The 22741-nt window shown below is 38.2% G+C and overlaps 2 protein-coding genes across 3 annotated transcripts in view; one reads left to right on the top strand and one right to left on the bottom strand.

The window, feature by feature from the left end:
* Nucleotides 1-11331, bottom strand: part of sema5ba (sema domain, seven thrombospondin repeats (type 1 and type 1-like), transmembrane domain (TM) and short cytoplasmic domain, (semaphorin) 5Ba) — a 304696-nt gene extending 293365 nt beyond the window's left edge. Inside the window, exon 1 of one of the 2 annotated variants that reach the window (XM_038277743.1) lies at nucleotides 11162-11331. The gene's annotated coding sequence lies outside the window, so the exon portion shown is untranslated. The remainder of the gene's footprint in view (nucleotides 1-11161) is intronic. The other variant, XM_038277742.1, reaches the window with a different exon arrangement.
* Nucleotides 11332-18191: 6860 nt separating this feature from the next.
* The window catches only part of pdia5 (protein disulfide isomerase family A, member 5), a 111272-nt gene continuing 106722 nt past the window's right edge, over nucleotides 18192-22741 (top strand). Inside the window, exon 1 of the mRNA XM_038277740.1 lies at nucleotides 18192-18298. Coding sequence (XP_038133668.1) covers nucleotides 18233-18298 — 66 coding nt within the window. The 5' untranslated portion in view covers nucleotides 18192-18232. The remainder of the gene's footprint in view (nucleotides 18299-22741) is intronic.

The raw sequence follows: 22741 nt of genomic DNA, 5'->3' as shown, positions 1-22741 counted from the left end.
CCTGCCCAGAATCATATTTTAAGTGTAAAATCATTAAGAAAACGCTACAAATCACAGCCTTGACGTGCGGCTGTCCAATTAAACATGCCACAAGGAACGGAGAGACCATCTGGCTGTTCCCACTAACCGCTGCTAACCAAGGCTATTAATAACAGAAAAAGGAAACAAAACCACACACATACACAGCTGCAAACACAGACATTTAAACAAACCGGCAGAGATGCATGTGCTGTGCTCTCTAATGAGCCAGCTATGCCACCAGAAGCAGCTAATCACAATCTGACAGAGACAAGACCAAAGCTGATGAAACTTCAGGTAAGTGCATCAGGAACTATGGTGTGCTTATTTCCAACGGCCTTCAATACCTCTTACACTGGTGCAATAACAAACATAATGTACAAATGCTGTATAATAGGCTGATGCATAAAGCCTATTTTAAGGTCGTTCTTCTTCTTTTCAGAGGATGAATTCATAAACGGATAAGTGTCCCACGAGTTTCAAGTGTATCTGCATCCAATCCTGGTTTGAAGGGCTTACAGCAAAGCTATTATACCAAACTGAGTGAATCTTTTCAGAAGAGACAGAAACATTTCAGGGGATGTTGGGGTTGAATTAAACCCTATTCCACACGGAGAGGTTTTATATGAAGTAGGTCGCAAAAAAAGTTAAAGCCTGGATTCATAACAAAAGTCTGACACCAGCGATCTTTTTAATGCTACTGAAGAAATAATATGGTATATTAAAGGATACCTTCTATTTATGTTAAAAAAGTAATTTTTTTAATATACTGGCTGTCCACCTGTTACTGTGTGGACAGACTTTAGTTTAGGGGTTTGAACTCTTTCAAATCCAACAAGCTGTTTATTCTGAGCTCAGCTAAATGGAAGTCGTTTACAGACGCAAATATTACATGACCTTTAAACAAAACACAACTTATTCTTTTTGTTGAATCTCTGCTGCTACAGGAAATCTTTTGATTTTTGATTTTTCTTTATAACAGCAGTTTGTTTTTTTCATATTATTAACCCTTCAACTTATATATATATATACATATATAAATATATATATATATATATATATATATATATATATATATATATATATATATATATATATATATATATATATATATATATATATATATATATATATATATAATATATATATATATATTAATAGTTAAAAAAAATCTAATTTCTTTCAGTCGTTTCATAGTTTAGGCTTTAAAGGATAAAAATAAAGACCAAACCTACACATTTCTTTAAGAGGAAGCATTACTTTTATGTAGAAATATAAACACTGTTTCCAAGCTCTGCGATGGACTGGCGACCTGTCCAGGGTGTACCCCGCTTCTCGCCTGTAGACAGCTGGAGATGGGCGCCAGCGCCCCTCGTGACCCCGCTTGGGATACGTGTAACAGAAAATTAATGGATGGATGGATGTTTCCAAGCTAATGACAAGAAATATCGATCTAAAAACATATTTCTGCTTCAATCTGTTGAGAAAACTCAGTTCAAAGGTTCTTTAAAAAATGCTAAACCCTCTAAGAATAGTATTAATTAATTAATATGCTTTATCAAAACCATTACTTGGTTCTTCAATCTTTTTTTGCTGCTAATAAGAGTCTTTAGAGGCTTCAAAGTGCAACTTGTGGCTCGAGAGCTGTAGGCTGCATGCTGCAGATCCCTGCTTCCTCTAAAATGGTATTTAATATATATATATATATATATATATATATATATATATATATATATATATATATATATATATATATATATATATATATATATATATATATATATATATATATATATACCTTTAAAGCCCGATCCAAGAAAAAAACAAAATAGAAAATTACTTTTTTTTTTTGGTTTGAATTCCTTATTTGCCCTTTTACCAAAATATGTAAAAAGAAAAAACAGAAATACATTTTTGATATTAATAATTTATTACTATGCGATAAGTCAAGATAATTTTTTTGTGTAGTCTTCTACTGGCTGTTATCAGGTATATCTGATTGTGTACAATAGGGTTTTGAGCAAAGTTTTTACCATTAAATTATGCAAAAAGTGTCAGATGCAAAACATTTCGGAAACCGTATGTATCAAATATGATACATATGGCATTATAGGGATATATATATATATATAAAAGCTACATATCAGATTAAATCACAGGGGAAACAACAAAAGCCTCATAGGAAACAAATCTATTGATCCAATCAGTAACACTAACATCAGATCTCTGCAGGGAGTTTAGCACTAATATTAAACCCCAATAAGGTTCTACATTTTGACACAGAAAACGGTAAAACTGCTCTCTGGCTTTAGATTCTTTAACTTTGCAAAAAAGCTAATACAGTAAACGTAATAACAGCAGACATTTTCCTGGGAATTGTAATGAATTCATAACAACTTTACTGTCTACAATTAGCTCTTAATTGATTAGGTTGGGGCTACAGATGTGATGAGAAAAAGATGGTTTGACTCTGAAAGGTGAAAGATAAAAGAGGGAAGAGAGAAAAATGAGGAGGGGGAAATGGGAGCAATTTTTTTCTGTAATCTTGAATAAATCATCAGTCTAAGGTTGATCAGACTCATAATGCTAACATCTGGTTATCTATTTAGCTTCTGATGGAAGACAGCTCATGCCATCTCCACCGATGATATATGATTAGTTTCAGGATCTGGAAGTAACACCTCTGGTGTATGACAGACCAGTGGTATTAGTATTGGAATCAACGCCAAGATCCAAAGAAGCTGTTCTGGGATCACATTACCAATCTGGCATTCACTTGCTTTCAGCTGTTTTTCTCTGATTTCTTAGCCGACCAATGAGACAAATTGATTAATCAAGAAATACACAGTTTTGATATATAGTAATCTCCCCTAAAAAAAAAGAAGAAATCAAGCTTGTACTTGATTCTCAATGGATGCTCATGTTCCGTAAATATTCTCAGTGACTTCTACATTAATAGGACCACTCCAATATCTTTAAGACTGTCTTAAAGGCCATCCAGCTCCCTTAAACCGGCAGTAAAGTGGTCTTCTAGCAGCGGAAAGAGAACAATGTTCCCACCGTCCCCACAATGAGCACAACACCCATCTTCCAACCCAATCCTCCGGGTCACATCAAGCTTTGAATAAGTTCCCTTCCTAAAGCTTCTGGGGGTTTTAGCTATGCATCCAGAGCATCAATGGAAACAGTGTCTACCCCCAGCAGCCCCCGCCTCCACCCCTACAATGGCCAAATCAACTGTGGGAGCACTTTCTTTTCCTCTCGCCCCTCTTTTATTCTCATCCTGCTCAGACCATGCCAAGGTTGAACAGAGGAGGAAAAAAGGCACATGCCTTCACGTCCGCTTCGCATGCACACAAAGGGGAAAAAACAAAACAAAAAAAAAGGCCGGATTGCTCAGACATGCACGCATGCGTGAATGCACATAAACGCACCTCGAATAAAAGCGAGAGAATGAGACATAAATCACTCAAATGTTCCCATTTAAGTTAAAGGAAACTTTCCCAATAGTTGTTACCTTATTTGGACATTAAAATCAAAGATATACGGAGAAGCATGTTCAAGAATTTCAACCAAACTCTGACATCTTGTGAGTTTTCATCCTCTTTACTCAAAAAGATAAAAAAGAAAAAAAAGTTGCATACATTTGCAAGATAAAAAGGATGTCAAGGTTGTTCTATGTCCGAAAAAAGTGAATTGTACTTCAGTCTATTCCCTTCTTTGTGTCGACGCACCAATAGCAAAATGGAAGCAAAAGAAGCAGTATAATGTCGAAGCAACAAATTAAGATTGCTGGGTTGGATCTAGTGTTAATTAGCCCGGTTGCAGACAGAATGCAGGAACGCTGCTTCGATATCAGATTTCACAGACAGTGAGGTTGTGTGTCAGGGCAGAGAAAGGCCAGGTTACAGACAGAGGGAGGCCTGTGAGTGAAGGCCACGCCGAGTGCACTCTGCATTCAGGAACAATGAGATCCTGGGAGACTGACGGGACTCAGACAGACGAGCAGGGATTATTCATTTCATCACTTCGGCTCACACCGCTGCCTTTCTGTTCTAATTGTTCGCTCATTACCAAGGCGCTTTCTCTCCCAATGCACAAAGATGCAAGTTCTTTCCTCACAGCAAAACTGGCCACAGAACGCCGAGAAATAAAGTACAGGTATATGCAGATATGGATGTTTCTGCAGAAGCAGTGGAGGAGTGATTTGATTTCCAATAAAACGAGGGGAGCCTGGGTACAGGACCTCAATCAGGGTTTGGAGTACATGTGAATTGGAAATGGTGACATCTGTGTCAGTGCTGTGGGACAACATAATCACTTTCAGGTGATGAGGCGGCATGGCTCTACATTCCCGCCGTAAGGAAAACAGCGGATATTGAGGTGAAAAGCTGCTGCCTCGAATCACAGTGCCTGAAGCTATGATTTCAGAACTGGTGTCATATTTACATAAGAGTGAGTAACACAGCCTTCGATGTGGTCCTGAACACACAGGGCTACTTTATAGATGTATGTGTCTTCTCTCCCATTGAAAAGAAAGGGGAGGACATTTCCTGTTTATTTCATTTTTTTTTGTTGTGCTTGTTTTCCTGATCTGATTACCGTATAAGTTCTACTCCAAAAGACTAATTTAAAGATTAATGCACAAATTTTCACAACTTTTCCACTTTTTTTTTACGACAGACAAGATCTCAATGTATTTGACTGGGATTATTTTGGATGGATCGACACAAAATAGTGCATTTTTTTTTTATATATCAATCTCTTGATAAAAATCTGGCATGCATTTGCTCTGATATAGAGATTGCAACTGATGTTTTGACTCTCCGATTGGAGTCTAAGACTTGTCTCAGACCTTGTCCAGGTCTGAGAACTGAGTATTAATAACACCCATCCTTCCATTTTCCATCACACTTTATCCCAGCTGGGGTCGCGAGGGTTGCTGGCACCCATCTCCAGCTGTCTACGGGCGAGAGGAGGAGTACACCCTGGACAGATCACCAGTCCATTGCAGGGAAACACAGCGAGAAACAGGACAAACAACCATTCACACACACCTATGGGGAATTTAGAGAAGCCAGTTAACCTAACAGTCGTGTTTTTGAATTGTGAGAGGAAGCTCGAGTGACAACCCATGCATGCTCAGGGAGAACATGCAAACTAAAGCCATTATTAATAACATGGATAACAATTCAAAGGAGGTCAGTATGGAAGCACCAAACTGCAGCTGCTGCAAATGCTTCACTGCAACACAATGCATTTGGTTATTTTCCTGAGGTATTTGTGGATTGTTAGCTCTTAATCATCTGTTCCTGCTGTCTGCACCTTTATAATATTGACCACATGAGCATCGCTTCAACTATTTACTGAATTAAATGACTTCAGATCATTTTAGAATATGATAAACAAACTTACCTCACACAAACTGGTTCTATTAGAAGCAGACTACTGATGGTAAAAATATCAAATATCGAGTTTAAGTATTTTGTTAAATGCTGATATAATAACTACACCTTATATCCTTCCAATGATACATTTGAATTTTACTTTGACCAATATTACAATTACAGTTCAGTGTGAGAAGAAAAAACAAGCACTAAATCATATCAAGTGAAGTAAATGAAAAATAACTTATTCCAGTGCTCACATCTTAATTGCATATAAAAATGTTCATGTGTTTATATATATATGATTATGATTAATTTGTTGGTGCTTTTATAATTTGACAGGTAATAATAGATTAGAAAAAGGTGCAACAAGTATTTGATCTGTTTGAATTAACTATGCCACTTGAGGAGTTCCGAATAGAACATGTTTACAGGCAAGAAGACAGTTTGGCTTATTTTCTCCTCTGATTGGGTTGTTTTTTTAAGCAAATCTTCTGGTTTAGAGTCTGCATGCTCTAGTTAACGATTTAATTCAATTCCCAAATTTGAAAATCTAATTTCTCAATAAATCCCACCCAATTTTATACCTAACTTAGTTATTACAAAGACTAAAAGCACTTTTTAAAATTCATTTAGGAAATAGATGAACTCTTTCTATTGTTTCTTTGGGCAAAAATGCTTTCTTTTAACTCTGTAAGGGTTATTTTTAGATTTGAATATTTTTTTTTAAATAATATTAGGCAGTTTTTTTCATCTTTAGCTGTTTTTATAACATGATTTTAATGTTAAAAGATTAAAACAAAGTTTGTTTCTGGAATATAAACATTCCTGAATGTTGATTGTTAAAAGTTGTAAATGTATGCCTGAAGACAAAAGGTGCAGGTTTGGAATTGTTTGCAAAGTGAGAGGTGTGCTAGATGTCATGGATTTGGACAAACAGACAAAATATCACAAAAGAAAGGTCAGGGAAAACTTTACAGAGACTTATAAAGTAGATTTTGATAAACAAACAGTACTCTAAGCTGGGAACATCCCACAGAGCTCTGTTCAACCATTAGAGAAGAGAAAGAGCTTTATGCCTTCCAAGGCAACAAACACTGACCGTCCACCTGAAGCAAGCTGAGCAAGGAGAGCATAAGTCACACAAAACAACCAAGCTGTCCACTGTAACTCTGAAGGAACTGGGAAAATCCACAGCTCAAGTTGAAAAATCTCTATCAGCAGGAAAACCCTTACAGCTTCCATAAATGTGGCTTTTTATCACAGAAAACCAACAGCTTACGTCACCCTGAACACAGCGCTCCCACTGCGACATGGTAGTGAGGATGAGGAGGATGTTTTCAACAACAGAAAAGGAAATCCTGGAGCAAAATCTATATCAGACATTCGACTGTTGCACAGGGGCGGAGCTAGATGGGGGGCCAGGGGTGTCCTTGGCCACCCTTAGCCAATCACTGGCCACCCCTGTGGCCACTCATACCATTATTTTCATCTAATACAGATGATGGCAGCTGTAATACTCTCAAGAGGAATGTTCAAAACATTTCAATTTTCTGTGGTTAATTAAACACATCAATATACTAAGGACAGAATTTATGCTCTTTCCAGAACTAGATGTTGTTTTATATGGGGTAAAGAGAACATTATGTATCTCTGCAAGTCATCTAGGAGTCATCATAGACAAATAACAATCTTATTTAAAACTTAACAAATAATGAATTTATGTAGATATATTTGCTTAAAAATGTCAATTTTATGCAGAATGTTTATTGATACAAGTAGGTGAGTAATGACAATGGAAAAGATTCATTCCCCAGAACTCAAAACTATAAGAATTTTATCCACTATAACTTTTATTTAGAAACAACGGATGTTTAAATATATGCGTCTATTTGTCATAAAAGGCTGTAGGAAAGTATAGTTTGTCTTTCTTTAGAAAATCTGGATGTTTTGCTCATTAATTTTTCTGTTGGAACAATGTAGATTGACCCTGAGCCACCCCTCAGTCTACATTGGTTATTGCCTGGCCACCCTTAAAAAAAAAATTCTGGCTACGCCTCTGCTGTTCCACAGATTCTACTTTCGACAGAATAACGACTGGAAACCCAGCAGGAGCGACAATCCAATTAGAATCAGTAGCAAGAAGAAAACTGCCATCCTCAGACGCTTTGTATCTAATCCGACTGAGCTTGAGCTTTAATACTAAAAAGAACTGGCAAATATGTCTGTTTCTAAATGAGCAAATCTGGTAGGAAGACCCCCTGAACATCAAGCACCTGTAACTGTGCTGAGAAGTGGTTCTACAAACCATTAAGTCGCAGCCAGCACGAGGATTTGTCCCCTAACCACTAAAGGAAAACTGAAGCTTGGTCCACTTGAGAAGCAACAGATGTTTTGACATAGATGAAAGGTTTCCAAATAGCTGCCTGCTTCTACTCTCTGACTCACTTCAGTTCGATGGGAAGCTACACCTTTAGATGGGAAAACAAGTGAAAGATACCCACTATTTTTTTCATCAGATTCCTCGCTGCGTTCTTTAGAGGCGTTGATAAAGGCTGTGAGAGGAAATTACACAAAGAGCATGACACTAGACCAGACTTAATCATACTTCTTATCTGTATCCGTCTGTTATCTTCTCAGACAGACAGATTCACAGCAGCACCCACACTCTTAGTGGAGGTCAGACCGTACTCAGCATGCCATCCCTTTGTTTTTCCAGGGGTAATATCAGACGGACGAGAGGACAGATCCAGTTCCTCTGGCATTAAACATTCATAACCATTTGTCTCTCTCAAATCATGCCTGACAACAAAAATAATTCAAATGCCACGGTTTACAAATGGATCATTAAATTTCTGATAAAGAGGCCGCTGCCTCGTCTACTCAACACTTATCATATTTGTTAATGGAGATGAATTATTCATGCCTCCAACAGATGACATCATGATACGGGCTAAAAAAAACAAAAACGCTGCTGCACTGTACGGCGGCGGACAAAAGGAACAGCAAAGAAGGTGAAAGTAAACAAAGAAGTGGTCCGTGAGGCTGAGAGAGGGGACGGTGTAGGAGTGGGTGCTGGTCTAACCCTCCCTGCCTGGACCTGTCAAGAGGCCCTCATAAGTTCATCAAAGATGAAAACCTGTTTTCCATTTGAAAAGACAGAACCGGGAAACTAAAGGAGGCTCCTCGGCTTACAAAGGTGGTAATCATCCATAGGACAAGAATGTGGGCCAGACAAAAACCTGTAGGAATAAATGAATATCAATCAAAAAGTTGTGGGGGGGGGGGACCCACCACACGTGTTGATGAACGAACAAAGCAACAAAAACTGAAGTCAGGCCAACTCCATATAGCTGAATATGCATGAGGTATAAATCATTTTATGATTTGTCACTAAGTCAAAATTAATTGATTGATTTCATGCCACCAAATATTTTCTTCTATGGGGTCTTATACAGCAGATGCACTGTTGTTAAGAAGTCTGCTTTTGAAAGATTTCCAAAATGGTTGGCCACTAATGATGGAAAAGAAACTTTCATTGAGTTTGTTTAATATTGTCAGATTTAAAGCTGCAAGTCAGAATCAAATTCCCTTTACATTTTCCCCTTTGAAAAAATAAAAATAAAATCTGACATGGTAAGTTTCCCTTTTCAATTTGTTTTTGTCCCTTTAATTTCGACAATTTTTAGGTTTGTTTGGCTCAGCTGCACAAAAAAATGCATTCAAGGTCCTTTCTGAGAACACAGCATGGACATTAGGAGAAAATCTGTTAAAATAAGACAAAAGAAGCTGCCTGTGAGGACAACAATGATTTCTGACTCACTGATTTCTGTCATATATCCTTCATTTGGCTTATATTTTATGAATCAATCAGAACAATCAATTTTATCAACGTTTTAACTCTTTTATCAACCCAAATCTAAACAAATCTCAATCAGCACACAAAGTTCTATAAACCCCTTCATTATCCTGATGTTTTCTATTTAGTGTATTGCTGGATGTTTTATTTAAATGTGGCCTTTTATGAAGTACAAAGAACTGAAATACAAGAAAAAAATTAATCAATTATTAGTTAAAAGGCGACTCTCCAGCTTTAAATTCCCATTAATGAATATCAGACTGTCTGGACCGTTGTTGTGGTGGCCAGAAAATTTCCAGGGGAGCCATCGCCTCACAGTCCAAAACCCTCCCTTTGGCGCCTTTGTGTGTTAATCCCAAGCACAAACTTGTCAGGAGTTGGCCAAAACAAACTCCAGCCGTGCTCAGTGGGATTTTAGAGCTGTTTGACTCCTAACAAATGCAACATCCATCTGTGAAGTTGTCACTAAATAACTCCATCTCAATAAAACGATGCATAAAAGAGAATAAGCAAAATAGTGACATAGCATTCAAGTGGGAAAAGCTGTTGGATTCATGTGATGGTGAGTGATTGTTGTATTTTCAGCAAGTAAAGCAAATCTGTCTAGACTAGAAGCCACATGCATTAAAAAAATCATTTTCAAAGATGCTTGAAATGGAAGCACTTCCATCCATTAAAACAATAAAATGAATGCATTTCTTGTTAATTGGCTGCATCCTTTCAGCCTGGTCTCCTGTTCCAGTGAACTTCACCTGACAAGGTGCTCCATAGAGCTGCTCAACACTGCCCTCTGTCGGGCTTTTACAGAACAGCGCCAACGATCCAACTCTGATAAAAAGCTTTACTGCCTCCAAGGACAGCTTCTTCTACGTTCTTGTTTTTCCACACCTGTCTTCTTTGTAACATTTACAGTCTAGGGAGCTCTCTGTTGGACATTTATCCTCGTTTAAGGATTCAAGTTTGAACAAATCTGTACAGCATCAAGGAGAAAGGGAGAGTAATCCATCCTAAGTGACAAGCTCATGAATACAGACTTTCTGGGCTCAGTTGCAGCGATATCAGGCAAAAAAGCAAGTTTTGAATCCTTTAAACATTCACAAAAAAGATGTGGATGTAAAAACGTAAAGTCACTGAGAAAAAGGTTATTATTTACTAGTCTTTATTCAGGAGGAATACAATGTAGGTATGAGTTAAACAACAGTTTGGATTAAATTCTAAAGGATTTGCCATAAATTAAGGTTTTTGTCATAAAAAGCAGAATTCTTTATGCGCGTTTTCCCCGTGAAGATACACCTGGTTGGTTTTTCTTTAACCTTATTTCTAAACTGCAATTCTCAGCGGACTTTGGAAACACAAAGTAAGTTTCAGCCACTGTGAGGCAGCCCACAAAATGCGCCTCTGATCCTGGGATGAAACGTGAGTGGAAAGTAAAACCGGTAAGGAGTAAAAAAAAAAAAAAACTGCCCTTTAGGAATACCTTTATATAGAGGAAGCTGTATGTTAAAGCAAAAAACAAAAAACAAAAAAAGGAGTCAGAAATTATTTTAAGGGAACTATTTTTTTTCTTTTTCCTATGAATAAAAAATAAATAAAATAAAAACAACGCAGGCTATTAGGTGTAAGGGGGTAAAAATGGTCCCGAGAGAGACGGACCCCGCTGCAAAGTCCCCAGACCATCACTGGTAGTGGGTGCAATGCACTGAAGCAGTTTGTTTACTGTATTCATTTAAAGAAAAAAAAACAGAATATGATTATTTAAGCATCTGAGTGGAGAAATGACGCACAACCCGATCTGAAAACTGCTCAAAAACAACCAAAGTGCTTTGTTTACGTCATCCTTCATATTTTCTGCAAAAGAAAACAAAAGAAAAGTGATTTTTCTCTCTCTATGCCTTACCTCTGATGTGGATTGTAATCCTATGGATGATGAAAATGCCAGCCTGGGGTTTAAAAAAAAAGAAAAATAATCTCGCACTTGTGTGAACCGGAGGCAGAGTATAAAGCCAGGTGATGTGTTGTTTCCTCAGCTATAGGCGCTCCTCTCCCACAGACCTGCAGCCGGCTACTGCGCTCTCTGCTCCTCGGTCGGGCGATACCACCGGGTGGAGTGGAGGGGTGGGGGGAGGAGATGGGAAAGGAGGAGGAGGGAGAAAGCTAGAAATAGATGGGTCCCACTAGCAGGGCTGTTCGCTGGGAGCTGGAGTGTTGTTGTTGCAGATTCTTCTGTACAGAAGAGACTTGATAATAAGAGCGTCCGGGGATTATGGGAAAGACTTGGCCCTGTTGGGAAGGTGGGAGTTACCTGCTGGTAACCTGGCAATTTAACTCTCTTGGTATCAGAACACCTTTAACAACAAAAACAAGTTATCTCTGTCTTAGCTAAGATAGGAAATAAACTATTCTATTCTATTCTATTCTATTCTATTCTATTATATTATATTATATTACATTATATTATATTATATTATATTATATTATATTATATTATATTATATTATATTATATTATATTATATTATATTATATTATATTCTGTGAGAATATTATATTATATTCTGTGAGCTTTTCACAGACCCTTCACCTAATATTAACATTTGGTAATGGGTCTATGGAATTAGATTTTTTTTTACCAAACATTTATTTATTGATCAAATCGTTAGTGCATTAATTTTTTTATGTCCACCCATGGATGTAATTTTGGGGGGGGGGGGGGGGGGGGGGGGGGGGGTCGGGACAGGTCCCCTGCGCTTTTTCAAACTTGCGTTTTGGTCCCCTGCAACTTTCACTAAAATAGTCTATTCTATTCTATTCTATTATGTGGATCTATGGAATTAGATTTTTATACCTAACAGTTTTCTTTTTCTTTTTTTAAGAGCTACAATTGTTTGTACCTTTGAATTGGGACTGGGAGATTTATTGATCAAATAGTTTCTGCATTTTTTAAAAGTTTTTTTATGTCCACCCATGGACGTAATTTTGTGGGGGGGGGGGGGGGGGGCATGTCCCCTGCGCTTTTTCAAACTTGCGTTTTGGTTCCCTGCATGCTTTACTAAAATACCCTGTTCTATTCTATTATTTTCTATTGTATGAGATTTTCATAGACCCCATCACCGAATATAAACATTTTTAAAGGCGTCTATGGCAGGGGTCTTCAAGGTTTTCCAGGCCAAGGACCCCCAAACTGATGGCAAGATGGAGCGGGGACCCCCTAATTATATATATTGTAGTAAATTGTGTTATGTGGTCCTATAGTCACTCTATTACAGATGGAGTCATGTAAGGAATGTTACATGACTCCATCCAATACTTTAATAATCATGGGATTATTAAAGTATTTCTGATTCTGATTCTTTGTTGATGGGACAGGTGTTGGACAGGTTTTGGGAATTAAACTGTGATCACCAGTGTGTGCATTGATGACTGAGAGACATCTTCTGCCTCCATTTATCTGTTTGTTACAGTGAGTTTAATTCATGGTAATGTGTATTTAAAAACATTTCAATTAGCGGAAATAATTGCAAGGGGGAATATAAAAAAAAAAAAAGTTTAATCAACCAAAACTTTTCCGACATCCATGTTGTACCTCCGTGGAATTAGAGTTAACACTTTTTGCATGAATTTTTTATGTCCACCCATGGATGTAATTTTTGTTGCTGGTGGGGGGGACATGTCCCCTGTGCTTTTTCAAACTTGCATTTTGGTCCCCTTCACATGTCACTGACAAAAATAATGTTACAGTACACACAAATTCATCCAGCACGAGGACCAAGCGGAAAACCGCAGCTCAAGCAGAAGCCCACTTCCCTGAGTTTAGACCCACCTTCAAGCTCCTTATTGGCCCACCGTCTCAAACACGCTGAAGTTAGTTATATTACAAAATACTTGCGTCCCCCCACTTCTAAAATCTTAATTTCTTCCATGTGTCCACCAATGCACTTTAATGGCTTCCACTGCTCAGTGTCATCAGTTCATCCCTTTGTTGTTCTTAGATATGTTCTTACTGTGTTTATAAAGCAGTTGACTGCATAACACCACTGGCTGCAAACATTTAGTTTGAGATATTTTTATTGTTGCAACATTTTTTACAAGCATTTTCACTCCTTGAATTTAAATTAAGGTCACTAAGGCCCTTTGATTTCAGAATTAAAGTCAGAAGAATTAAAGTAAATATGGAAGCATTAAGTGAGCTGAATAATTTTAAAGTTCTTCTCAAAAACAGAAGTAAAAAGACTTATTGTATTAAAACCTGCAACATGAGCTGTTAAATCACTCAAATAATTACCTGCCTGGCTGTGATCCCAGAGTTCTGACCTTATTCTCAGAATTCAAACTTTAATCCCCGAATTTTGACTGATTCTGACTTTAATATCAGAATTCTGGTTTAAATCTGAGAATAACTGTAATCCAATTTTGACTACTTGCATTAATTTATAAAGTTTATAAAGTCAGAATTCTGAGATTAAAATCAGCATTAGTCAGACTTTCTGACTAACTTTAATCACAGACCTCAATCTTATTCTGATGGAATTTTGAATGCTGCTAATATCCTTATGTTACCAACGTTATATTCCTGGGCTTTGGCACTGGAGTTCAAAGTAATTTGAGTTTTAGTTCTTAGAACAAGAATTCTGTCACAATTATAAAATTGAAGATTGGGAGTGAAAACTAGTCACACTTCTGATATTGTAGTCAGAGTTATGATATCAAAGTCCGAATTTAAAAGCCTTTTCTTTTTACTTTTTAATTGCCCTGATCCTCTCCCTTAGAAATCCTTTAAACTTATGTAGTTGGAAAAAAAATAAGAATTTAGTCCAAATTCTCTACACTCATCAAGGGGGGAAATCATACATGCAAGAACTGTAAAAAAAAAAAAAAAAAAAAAAAACAGAAGGTCAGATCTATTCTGGGAACTCTTCTGAACCCCTGGAGAAGATTTTGCAAAACAAATCTATTTACAAAAATAAGAAAATTAAAGGCTGCACTGTGGAAAATGTAGCATTGTGTCCTTGCAGCGAGAAGGTCCTGGGTTTCTGCATGTAGTTTGTACGTTCTCCATGTGCTTGTGTGTGTTCTTTCTGGATACTCCACCTTCTTTCCAACGCCTAAACCATGACATCTGTGCATCTCAATTGGCAATATAAGTTCCCGGCAACACAAAGTCACCTGCACGGTCCCCCAGGGATCAGTCCTTGGTTCCATCCTATTCATCATTTCCATCTTCTCCCTCGGTCACCATGGAGTCTCATTTCACTTGTTCGCTGATGATTCACAACTATAGCATCATCATCTTCAAAACTCACTGCATGTCTGGAGGAGATAAAGATGTGGATGAAACACTATTTTTGTCATGATCGAGGGGATTTTTCTGACCCACATGCAGGAAACCACAAGCAGGATTCAAAGGATCAATCTCTTTATTGAACCGAAAACAGAATCCAAGCTGGGTTCAGACTGATCAGCTGCTTCAGCTGCTTTGTTCCAGAAGAAGAGCCGATCCCGGAGGGGGCTTGTGGATTTCAAAGGTGGGCTGGAGACCAAACGGTGGAGAGCGGGCAGGCAGACGGAGTAACAGCGGAGCCAACTTAGTCGGGCAATCAGGCGGTGAAGGGTAGTCCAGCTGCTCCTTATAAGAGCTGCACCAGATGAGAAACAGGTGGGTCACCTGTCGGGTTGGCACGCCCTCCAATTGGAGATCTGATTGGAAACCTGTAGTCTCAGCCACACACAGACACCATGACAATTTTCTTCAGTTGAACAGCTCTAAACCGAGGCAATCCTTGTTGGCACATCACACCAAGCCCAGTCATCCTCCATTATTGGTATAACCATCTCCTGACATTCACCTTTGCACAACAGTCACCAATCTTGGTATAAAATTTGATCCACAACTCAGCTTTAAAGCCCATAAAAACACCTCTGCAAAATCTCCTTCTATCATCTAAGAAATATTTAAAAACTTCATTTTACACTCACCTTGGCTGATGCAGAAAAACTGGTCCATGCCTTTGTTTCCTCCAGGCTGCACTACAGTAACACCCTTCTCATCAGGATCCATAACAAGAGTCTGCAGAAACTACAGTATGTTCAGAACAGTCCTGCAACGACTCTGATGATCCGAAAGTACGAGCACATCACACCCATTCTCCACTCACTTTACCTGCTTCCTGTTCCTGCAAGGCTTGAATAAAAGGTCTCAATTCTCACCCACCAGTGCATCGATGGAAATGACCCGCTATATCTGAAGGAACTGCTCACCCCTCTCACTACAACAAGATCCTACCGCTCAAAACACTCAAACCACCTCCTCCTCCCCAAGACTAAGCTAAGCATCATGGGCCACCGTGTCTTCTGCCTTCCCTGATCATCTGAAGGAACCACAGATTATCCAGCCTTTTAAAAAATGGATTCAAAACATTTCCTTTTAGCAGAACTTAACGACTGTTAAACTTTTATAATAATGCCAATACCTTATTTATTCATATGCACTTGACAATAATGTTTAGTTTTACATTTTTTCCTTTCACTTTTCTTTGTTGATTTTACCTGTAGCACTTTGAGATTTTTCTTAAATGTAAACTGCATTACAAAAAAAAAATAATTATTATTATTATTATTATTATGGATCAATTGATTACTCTGAATTGCCCTTAGGTGTGTGTTAATGGTTGTAGATCTATGTGATGCCTTACATTGTTGCCCACAGACTGCTGGAGATAAGCACCAGCAGCCTGCATGACCCTCACAGATAATTTGAAGATGATGGATGGATGAAGAAAATGACACACAGACAGACTACTACTGGAGATCCTTCCTGTCTTCGGTCATCATTATCCACAATTCATTGAAGACGCGGCTTTAATTTGAGTTACACCAACATTTAATTTATCTTTTGTAATGATTATATAATTTAATTCAATTGCACTAACCCCTATCCTCAATTAAACAGCGAGCTGCTGTTATCATTCTGATTTGATTTCATGTAACTTTTCTATTATACGAAACAGATTAGTTTACTGAAATGAGTCTGATTTCAGTCAAAGACTCAACTTTTGAGCCCAACCCAAACATTAATAACTTAAAGCCATGGCCTTTGTATTGGCTCAATGCTTGCTGATTAACGATCTATTCTGCACCATTGTTCTGCGTTGACAGTGTTTTTTTTTTATTTGAAGTTGAATTCAAACAACTTGGATAATGTTTTTTTAAGTATTCCATGGGTTTATGAAATAGGCCAAAATCCCTGAGCAGCAAAACAGACCCTCAGCATGTTGCTACAAATCATCAAGCAGTGGTCTAAGGTCTGATAGCCTTCTTGCCTGTGGGCAGATCATGGATAGGGCATAGAATGTCATTTTCTATTGTTGTTGTTGCTTTTTTTATTATAGCGGGGCTCAAATATCCAAATACATGATTCTGCTGGGAAAGTATCATCAAACCAAGATAAAAGATTTAAATAAAAAGGAGCTTATTCCAGTCCGACCATTAGACATTGCAAAGCTACGTAAGGTGCACTTTTACATTATTCTGGGATTGTGTCCCAGATTAGTAGAGCATATGAACTATAGGCTGTTACTAGTTTTATTAAATAGCTGAATGTGTTGCAATACTGTGATAAAAAGCAAAATGTTGTTGTGTGTCGCACACAGACTTACTATTATTATTTTTTCATTTTTTTTTATTTTTTATTACACTGTCACAAGTACAGAGCAACAAAATTAACTCAGTGCATTTGACCCATCCCCTTGGTGAGCAGCAGGCTGCCATTGTGCGGTGCCCAGGAAGTAGTATGGGGGTTAAGGGTCTTGCTCAGGGAGGTTTCAAGTAACAAAGTACAAATACTTCGTTACTGTACTTAAGTACACTTTTTAGATATTTATACTTTACTCCATTACTTATTTTTCTTACTACTTCTGACTTCTACTCATTACATTTTCACACAAGTATCTGTACTTTCTATTCCTTACATTTTTAAAACAAACGTTACTCGTTACTCTTGGCTTCGGTTTAACATTTAAAAATATTTATTTCACATCATGTGCGCCATTAAATGCAGATCATTGGCTCCATCCACATCTAGTGAAAACTAGCGTCATTGGATGAGTCATATAACGCAAACACTCATTGGTTAGCTATTCGTCAAATTTGTGCTGACGCCAAAGGAAATCCTCAGAATTCTATGTCATGTCTATTTCATGCTACAATGTCGGATTCAGACAAAGATGTTAAAATGTCTGAAAGGTCGGTCACAGGTGAGAGCGTATTGGGAGATGGAGACCAACAAGAACTCCCTGATCCTTGGCCCTATCTCAAAGTGTTTTTCGAAATAGTCGAGAAATTGAGCTTTCGATTTTGGCATCTGGCTGTTTTTTTTTTTTTTTTACATTACTTTATACTTTTATACTTGAAGTAGTTTTTGGAGCACATACTTTTTCACTTTTACTTGAGTAAAGAGAAGTCAAGTTGATACTTCAACTTTTACCAGAGTGTTTTTAAACTGCAGTATCTTTACTTCTACTTAAGTAACAAATGTGTGTACTTCTGACACCACTAAACCTTACCCTGCCCCAAATAGGGCAGGGTATGGGGGTATTATTATGGGGGAATTATTGATGCAATATTATTTGCAAATGTGTGCAGAGAGTTCTGTGTCTGTATCTTGATTTGTGTGTGTATGAGAATGTGCAGTGGGATTTGAAAAAGTGTGCACATTCTCATACACACACAAAAATCTCACACAATTTCAAATTGAGAAACAGACACACAACTCTCTGCACACATTTGCACATAATATTGCAACAATAATGCCCCCATAGAGGGTGGGCTGTCTGAAGGTGGAAAGTGGCAAATTCTAAAAATATTCTCTCCCATTGTCAATTCGGAGAAGAACTTCATTTCCCAGGGTGCTTTGCGTGACTTCCAAGCCGTGGAAATCCTAATGCGCCTGCGTATCCAGACGTGGCAACGGCATCATGGCCTCCTGGATCCGCTACAGGAGAGAGATGAGAGAAGCGAAAATGTTGGCGCTGGCGCTGCTGGTGAGTGTGTCCAGGGTCGGTTTAGTTACGGCGGAGCTGCACGAGCGTCGCGTTAAATCCCCGCGCGCGTGGAAGAGACTTGGCGTCTGGTGTTGTTATGTTAGGAGGGGGGAGGGAACCTGAATCGGTCTCCTAGCCTCGGTCCTCGCAGCGGCGGCGGGGGGTGAAGTTGACAGCGGCTGAAGTGAAGTTGTTTCCCCCGGATGTTACCGAGGAGCCTCTGCAGGCTGCGTGGGGCTCTGATTTATCACCTGCAGGCTCTGAAGCTGCTCATGTTCATTGAAAACAGTCACAGAGAGTCGAACCACTGGGGATTAGTTCAACTATAACTTTGAATGAATTCTCCATTCATATTTTCCAACTAGTTAAAGAAAAAACACTTGTTCTGTTTAAACTACAGAAAGTTCCTAACTTTGGCCCTTGGCTGTAGCACAGTTGGCCCCTCTGGCTCGGTAATACTGAGGGACCTGATGTGAAAAAAACCCCCAACAAAATGTAAAAGAGCCTGATAGCAATAAGCTACATTTACTCAAATATTTGAGGAACCTTTGTGAGAAAAAGGTTTTTTCTAAGAGTTGCTGTCCTGTTTCATACTGACTCTTGTTTCAGAACAGTTTTTTTCTTCTTTAATAAGGGAAATTATATTTAAACCAAGCATGCAGGTTTCAACCCTCACAGATTACTATAAAGACTAAAAACTCCTTGTGTTTTCACAAGCTTCCTTGTTCCAGTGTCCTGTTCTGTCAGCTCAACCTGCCTTTGCCATTTGGAGAGGAAGTGGATCATAATACAGTGCATCTTATGAGTGAAAGCAGATGCACTTTTCTACTGTTCTTATTATGTTATTGTTTAAAATCTCCTTTATTTAAGTGTACCCCAGTTTTATTCAATAAAGTGGTTTAATCTGCAGCTTGTACTCCTAAATGGGTTTATGTATCCGGCTTTGCAGGACACGTCACATAAAGCTCATGCAGAAAAAAACTAAACAAACAGTATGAGTAGAGATGCAGCGATGATTGATGTACGGATCTTTCTAATGTGTGCTTTGGGCAGTAGGCGTGTTTGTCTTTTTGGGCCTGTTCCACTGCTTTTTGGAACTGAAAGTCAGTCATTTGACTCTCAGTTGATTTGATTTCAGCATAAGTCGATGTGGGGATTATTATCAGGCAACAGGAAATCACCTTACTGAAGGTGAAATATTTGTTTTTTTAACATTCTGTCTCCTTGAGCCCCAGTCAGCCTCAGCAGATGGCCGCTCACACTGAGCCTGGTTCTGCTGGAGGTTTCTTCCTGTCAAAAGGGAGTTTTTCCTCTTCACTGTCGCTACAAGCATGCTTAGTGTGAGGGATTGCATTCGATGGAATCAACTGGTTTTCCTTAGACAAAAAACTTTTAATCAATTTTACTGGATGATCTGGTGAACTGTAAACTGCCTTGAGATGATGTGTTGTGAATTAGCGCCATATAAATAAACTGAATTGACTACAGTATAGTACCCGCAGCTTTTATTCCATGTTTCAAAAATCAGTATTCCATTTAAATATCTGTATTTATTTTTATTTAATTTTTAAACTTAATTTTGCATGATGAAAGTATATTTGTTAGGGGTGTAAATTACACCCATCATGCCGATTTGATTCAGTATCAATTTCCTGACCCAACCATTCAATTATTTTCGATACTCAAGAATACATCACGATTCCATTCAATTAATTGGTAAATTGTTTTTTATTTTACCTTACAGGCTAGACAATGTTTCAAATTTGAATCAATAAAAGCTGTAATATTGTTATGCATTTTATTTGAGAAACAACAGCAAATAACAGAAGTAGCAATGTTGTACTCCACCTAGGCCTATGAAAACCTCATTCACTGAAAAATAATGATGCGTTTTACGCAGTTTATGTAAGCGGAAAGAGGGTAGTTGTTACGGGTCTCAAGCACAATGACCACAGTAACAAAGAGAATCTGTAAAATAAAGGTTAAGTCTTAGAGCAAGGAACACAGGAACACTCAAGTCTTCATCCAGGTTAGATATAAGGAGGACACAGGGGTGCCTCCGTAACTAGCAACCGGAATGAACGACCGTAGCGTCAAAGGTTCCGCCTACCCTTTTCTCTCCTTTACCCATCAATATTCTAGCCTGACGTAGTCCTACTCAATTCTAGTCAGAATATGAGTCTGATACTGCTCCATAGAGCTGTGATTATGGGGCGTGTTTCAAACGAACCAGGAAAAAAAAATGCCTCTGCACTCAATTGGATAGACCTACAACCATTAAGAGCAACGGAGTGCGTGACGTATGTTAAGCGATGCATAGTTGTCAACAAAAATCAAAGCGTGCAGTTGCACGGCTAGAATAAGAAGATGAGCCTTGATCGCGTTTCTGTTCCTCTTTTAACATTAATTTGCTGTCGATATCTTCTAGAACAGACCTAATAGCAGAATATACACACCTCAACTCTCCAGCAGCAGCCATTGTTGTTGTCACCCATGCCCGCTTTGGTCACGTGGTTGATTACGTTACTGTTGATCATCTGTCCATCATCGTATAAAGCCCGCCCTGACAATTTGATTGGCCCGCCAGATATTGTGCTAGCATACTGGGGCTACTGTTGAGCAATGCCAGACCGAACTTCCCGACCTCAAACATTGTGGGCGGGACTAAGTTCGGAATGGCACCAGGAAAACATCTCCTAATTGTAACATAATGTTTGAATCAACTACTGCCGTATGTTTTTTTTTTTTCATACTAAACACCTATAGGATAAAAATTATATATTTTTTTTCATTTTGATCCATATAGTAATAATTCCAAATGTAGTTGCACATATTTGGATGCACCACATAGTGGCTAAAGGAAGCCAGGTACGAGGGGAAAATGGGTTTAGCGCCACCGCAGCACAGGAGTCAGAATTACATCCAGGAGCAAATGGATGAAAATAAACATGAATCGATACTTTTGTGGACGTGTCTGCATCGGATCGTCGGCTATTGGATCAATGCATTGACACAAAGAGATTATTATTTACACCCCTAATATTTGTACATTTTACAATTCTTTGTAATTATGTTCAAACATTACGTATGACTAATTTGTTCGAATACATTTATTCATTTCATTTCTTAACCGCCTTGTGATGATAAAAAATCTGTAAACCAAAAGTCTGAAAAAGCATGAAATTAAAGACATTAATAAGCACATATTGTTTTTTTTTGTTTTTTTATTGCACAACGTAATTTAAAATTAGACAATTTAGTAAATTTATCAGTTAAATTTCCTATGAGAGCTGAAAATATTTGTTAAACTAATGGTATCCTCAATACCAGAAGTATATGTATTAAACCATCATTTGTGTTTAATATCTGCACTGTGTTTAGACTAAAACTGGTATAATTAGCTTCACCTGTGGCCATTTTTATGCAGGCAGACATGAGAGCTAAATGATTAAATAACGTTATCTTGGTGAGGTGGGGAAGCAGAGTGCTGGGGGTCTCATACACAGAGACTGTTTATCCTCTATGCAGTTTTCCAGGGTCTGTCGCCTTCTTCCTCAAAACTTTAGAAATAAAAACTATGTTACTATAGCTTCATTTGCACAATCTTGCCAGTAATCTAACACCATTTTCAGTGTTGTGTGTATATGGACCAAAAATGATCAATATGTGCACTCAGCCGGCTTCTGTAGCATTTCACATGTATATTAACCAAATGGCAATAATGCATGAAGCATTGGGCTGCTAGAGATTTATCCTAATTACAAGTAAGGGGTGGTATTTTCTTAAGAAAAAGTAAAAACTAGGGGCGTCCCAATTCGATATTAATATCGGATATTGGTCTGATATCACCCAAAAAAACAAATATCGGCTGATCGAATGTATTCAAGTCCAGTAAACCACCGTTGACTCTGGCCAGATCTGACCGGACCATTCACCCTTAATGATGCGTGAATCTCAGCCCCAGAATTACCCACAATGCAGCAGTGCTCTTCTGCTAGCATAACAACAAGCTGGCGACTTCATTGGAGCAATTATGTAATGAAACTTAACGTTATAGAGAGCATATCCTCAGATTCTTTATGCAAAACTGGCAGAAATTGTTCACTGGAGAGTTTCTTCAACAGCTGGACATGTTTCAGGGACTACAAAGTTGCAAAACAGACTGTGTTGCTTGAAGTTTTCGTGTCACATAAGTAATCATCTTATTAGTTCTAACCTTATGACACAGATCCAGTTTGTCCCGCCTACAAAACAGGAGTTGTACCAGCTCTTTACTAGACTGATACGTCATATATACGTCATATCATTCTGACATTCCAGGCTATCGGAATATATCGACTGGCATCTAACAATTCTGTTATCGGCATGGTGAAAGAAACACTCTGCTTCCGTTTAAAGATGCTGTACCATTTCTGTTAATATTACATGGATCAGTGGTCATCA

The sequence above is a fragment of the Cyprinodon tularosa genome, unplaced genomic scaffold (assembly GCF_016077235.1).
Source record: "Cyprinodon tularosa strain WSP-4 unplaced genomic scaffold, ASM1607723v1 ctg134, whole genome shotgun sequence".
Classification (NCBI taxonomy): domain Eukaryota; kingdom Metazoa; phylum Chordata; class Actinopteri; order Cyprinodontiformes; family Cyprinodontidae; genus Cyprinodon; species Cyprinodon tularosa.
The sequence above is the reverse complement of the archived record's forward strand: the minus strand, read 5'-3'. Positions and strand labels throughout refer to the sequence as shown.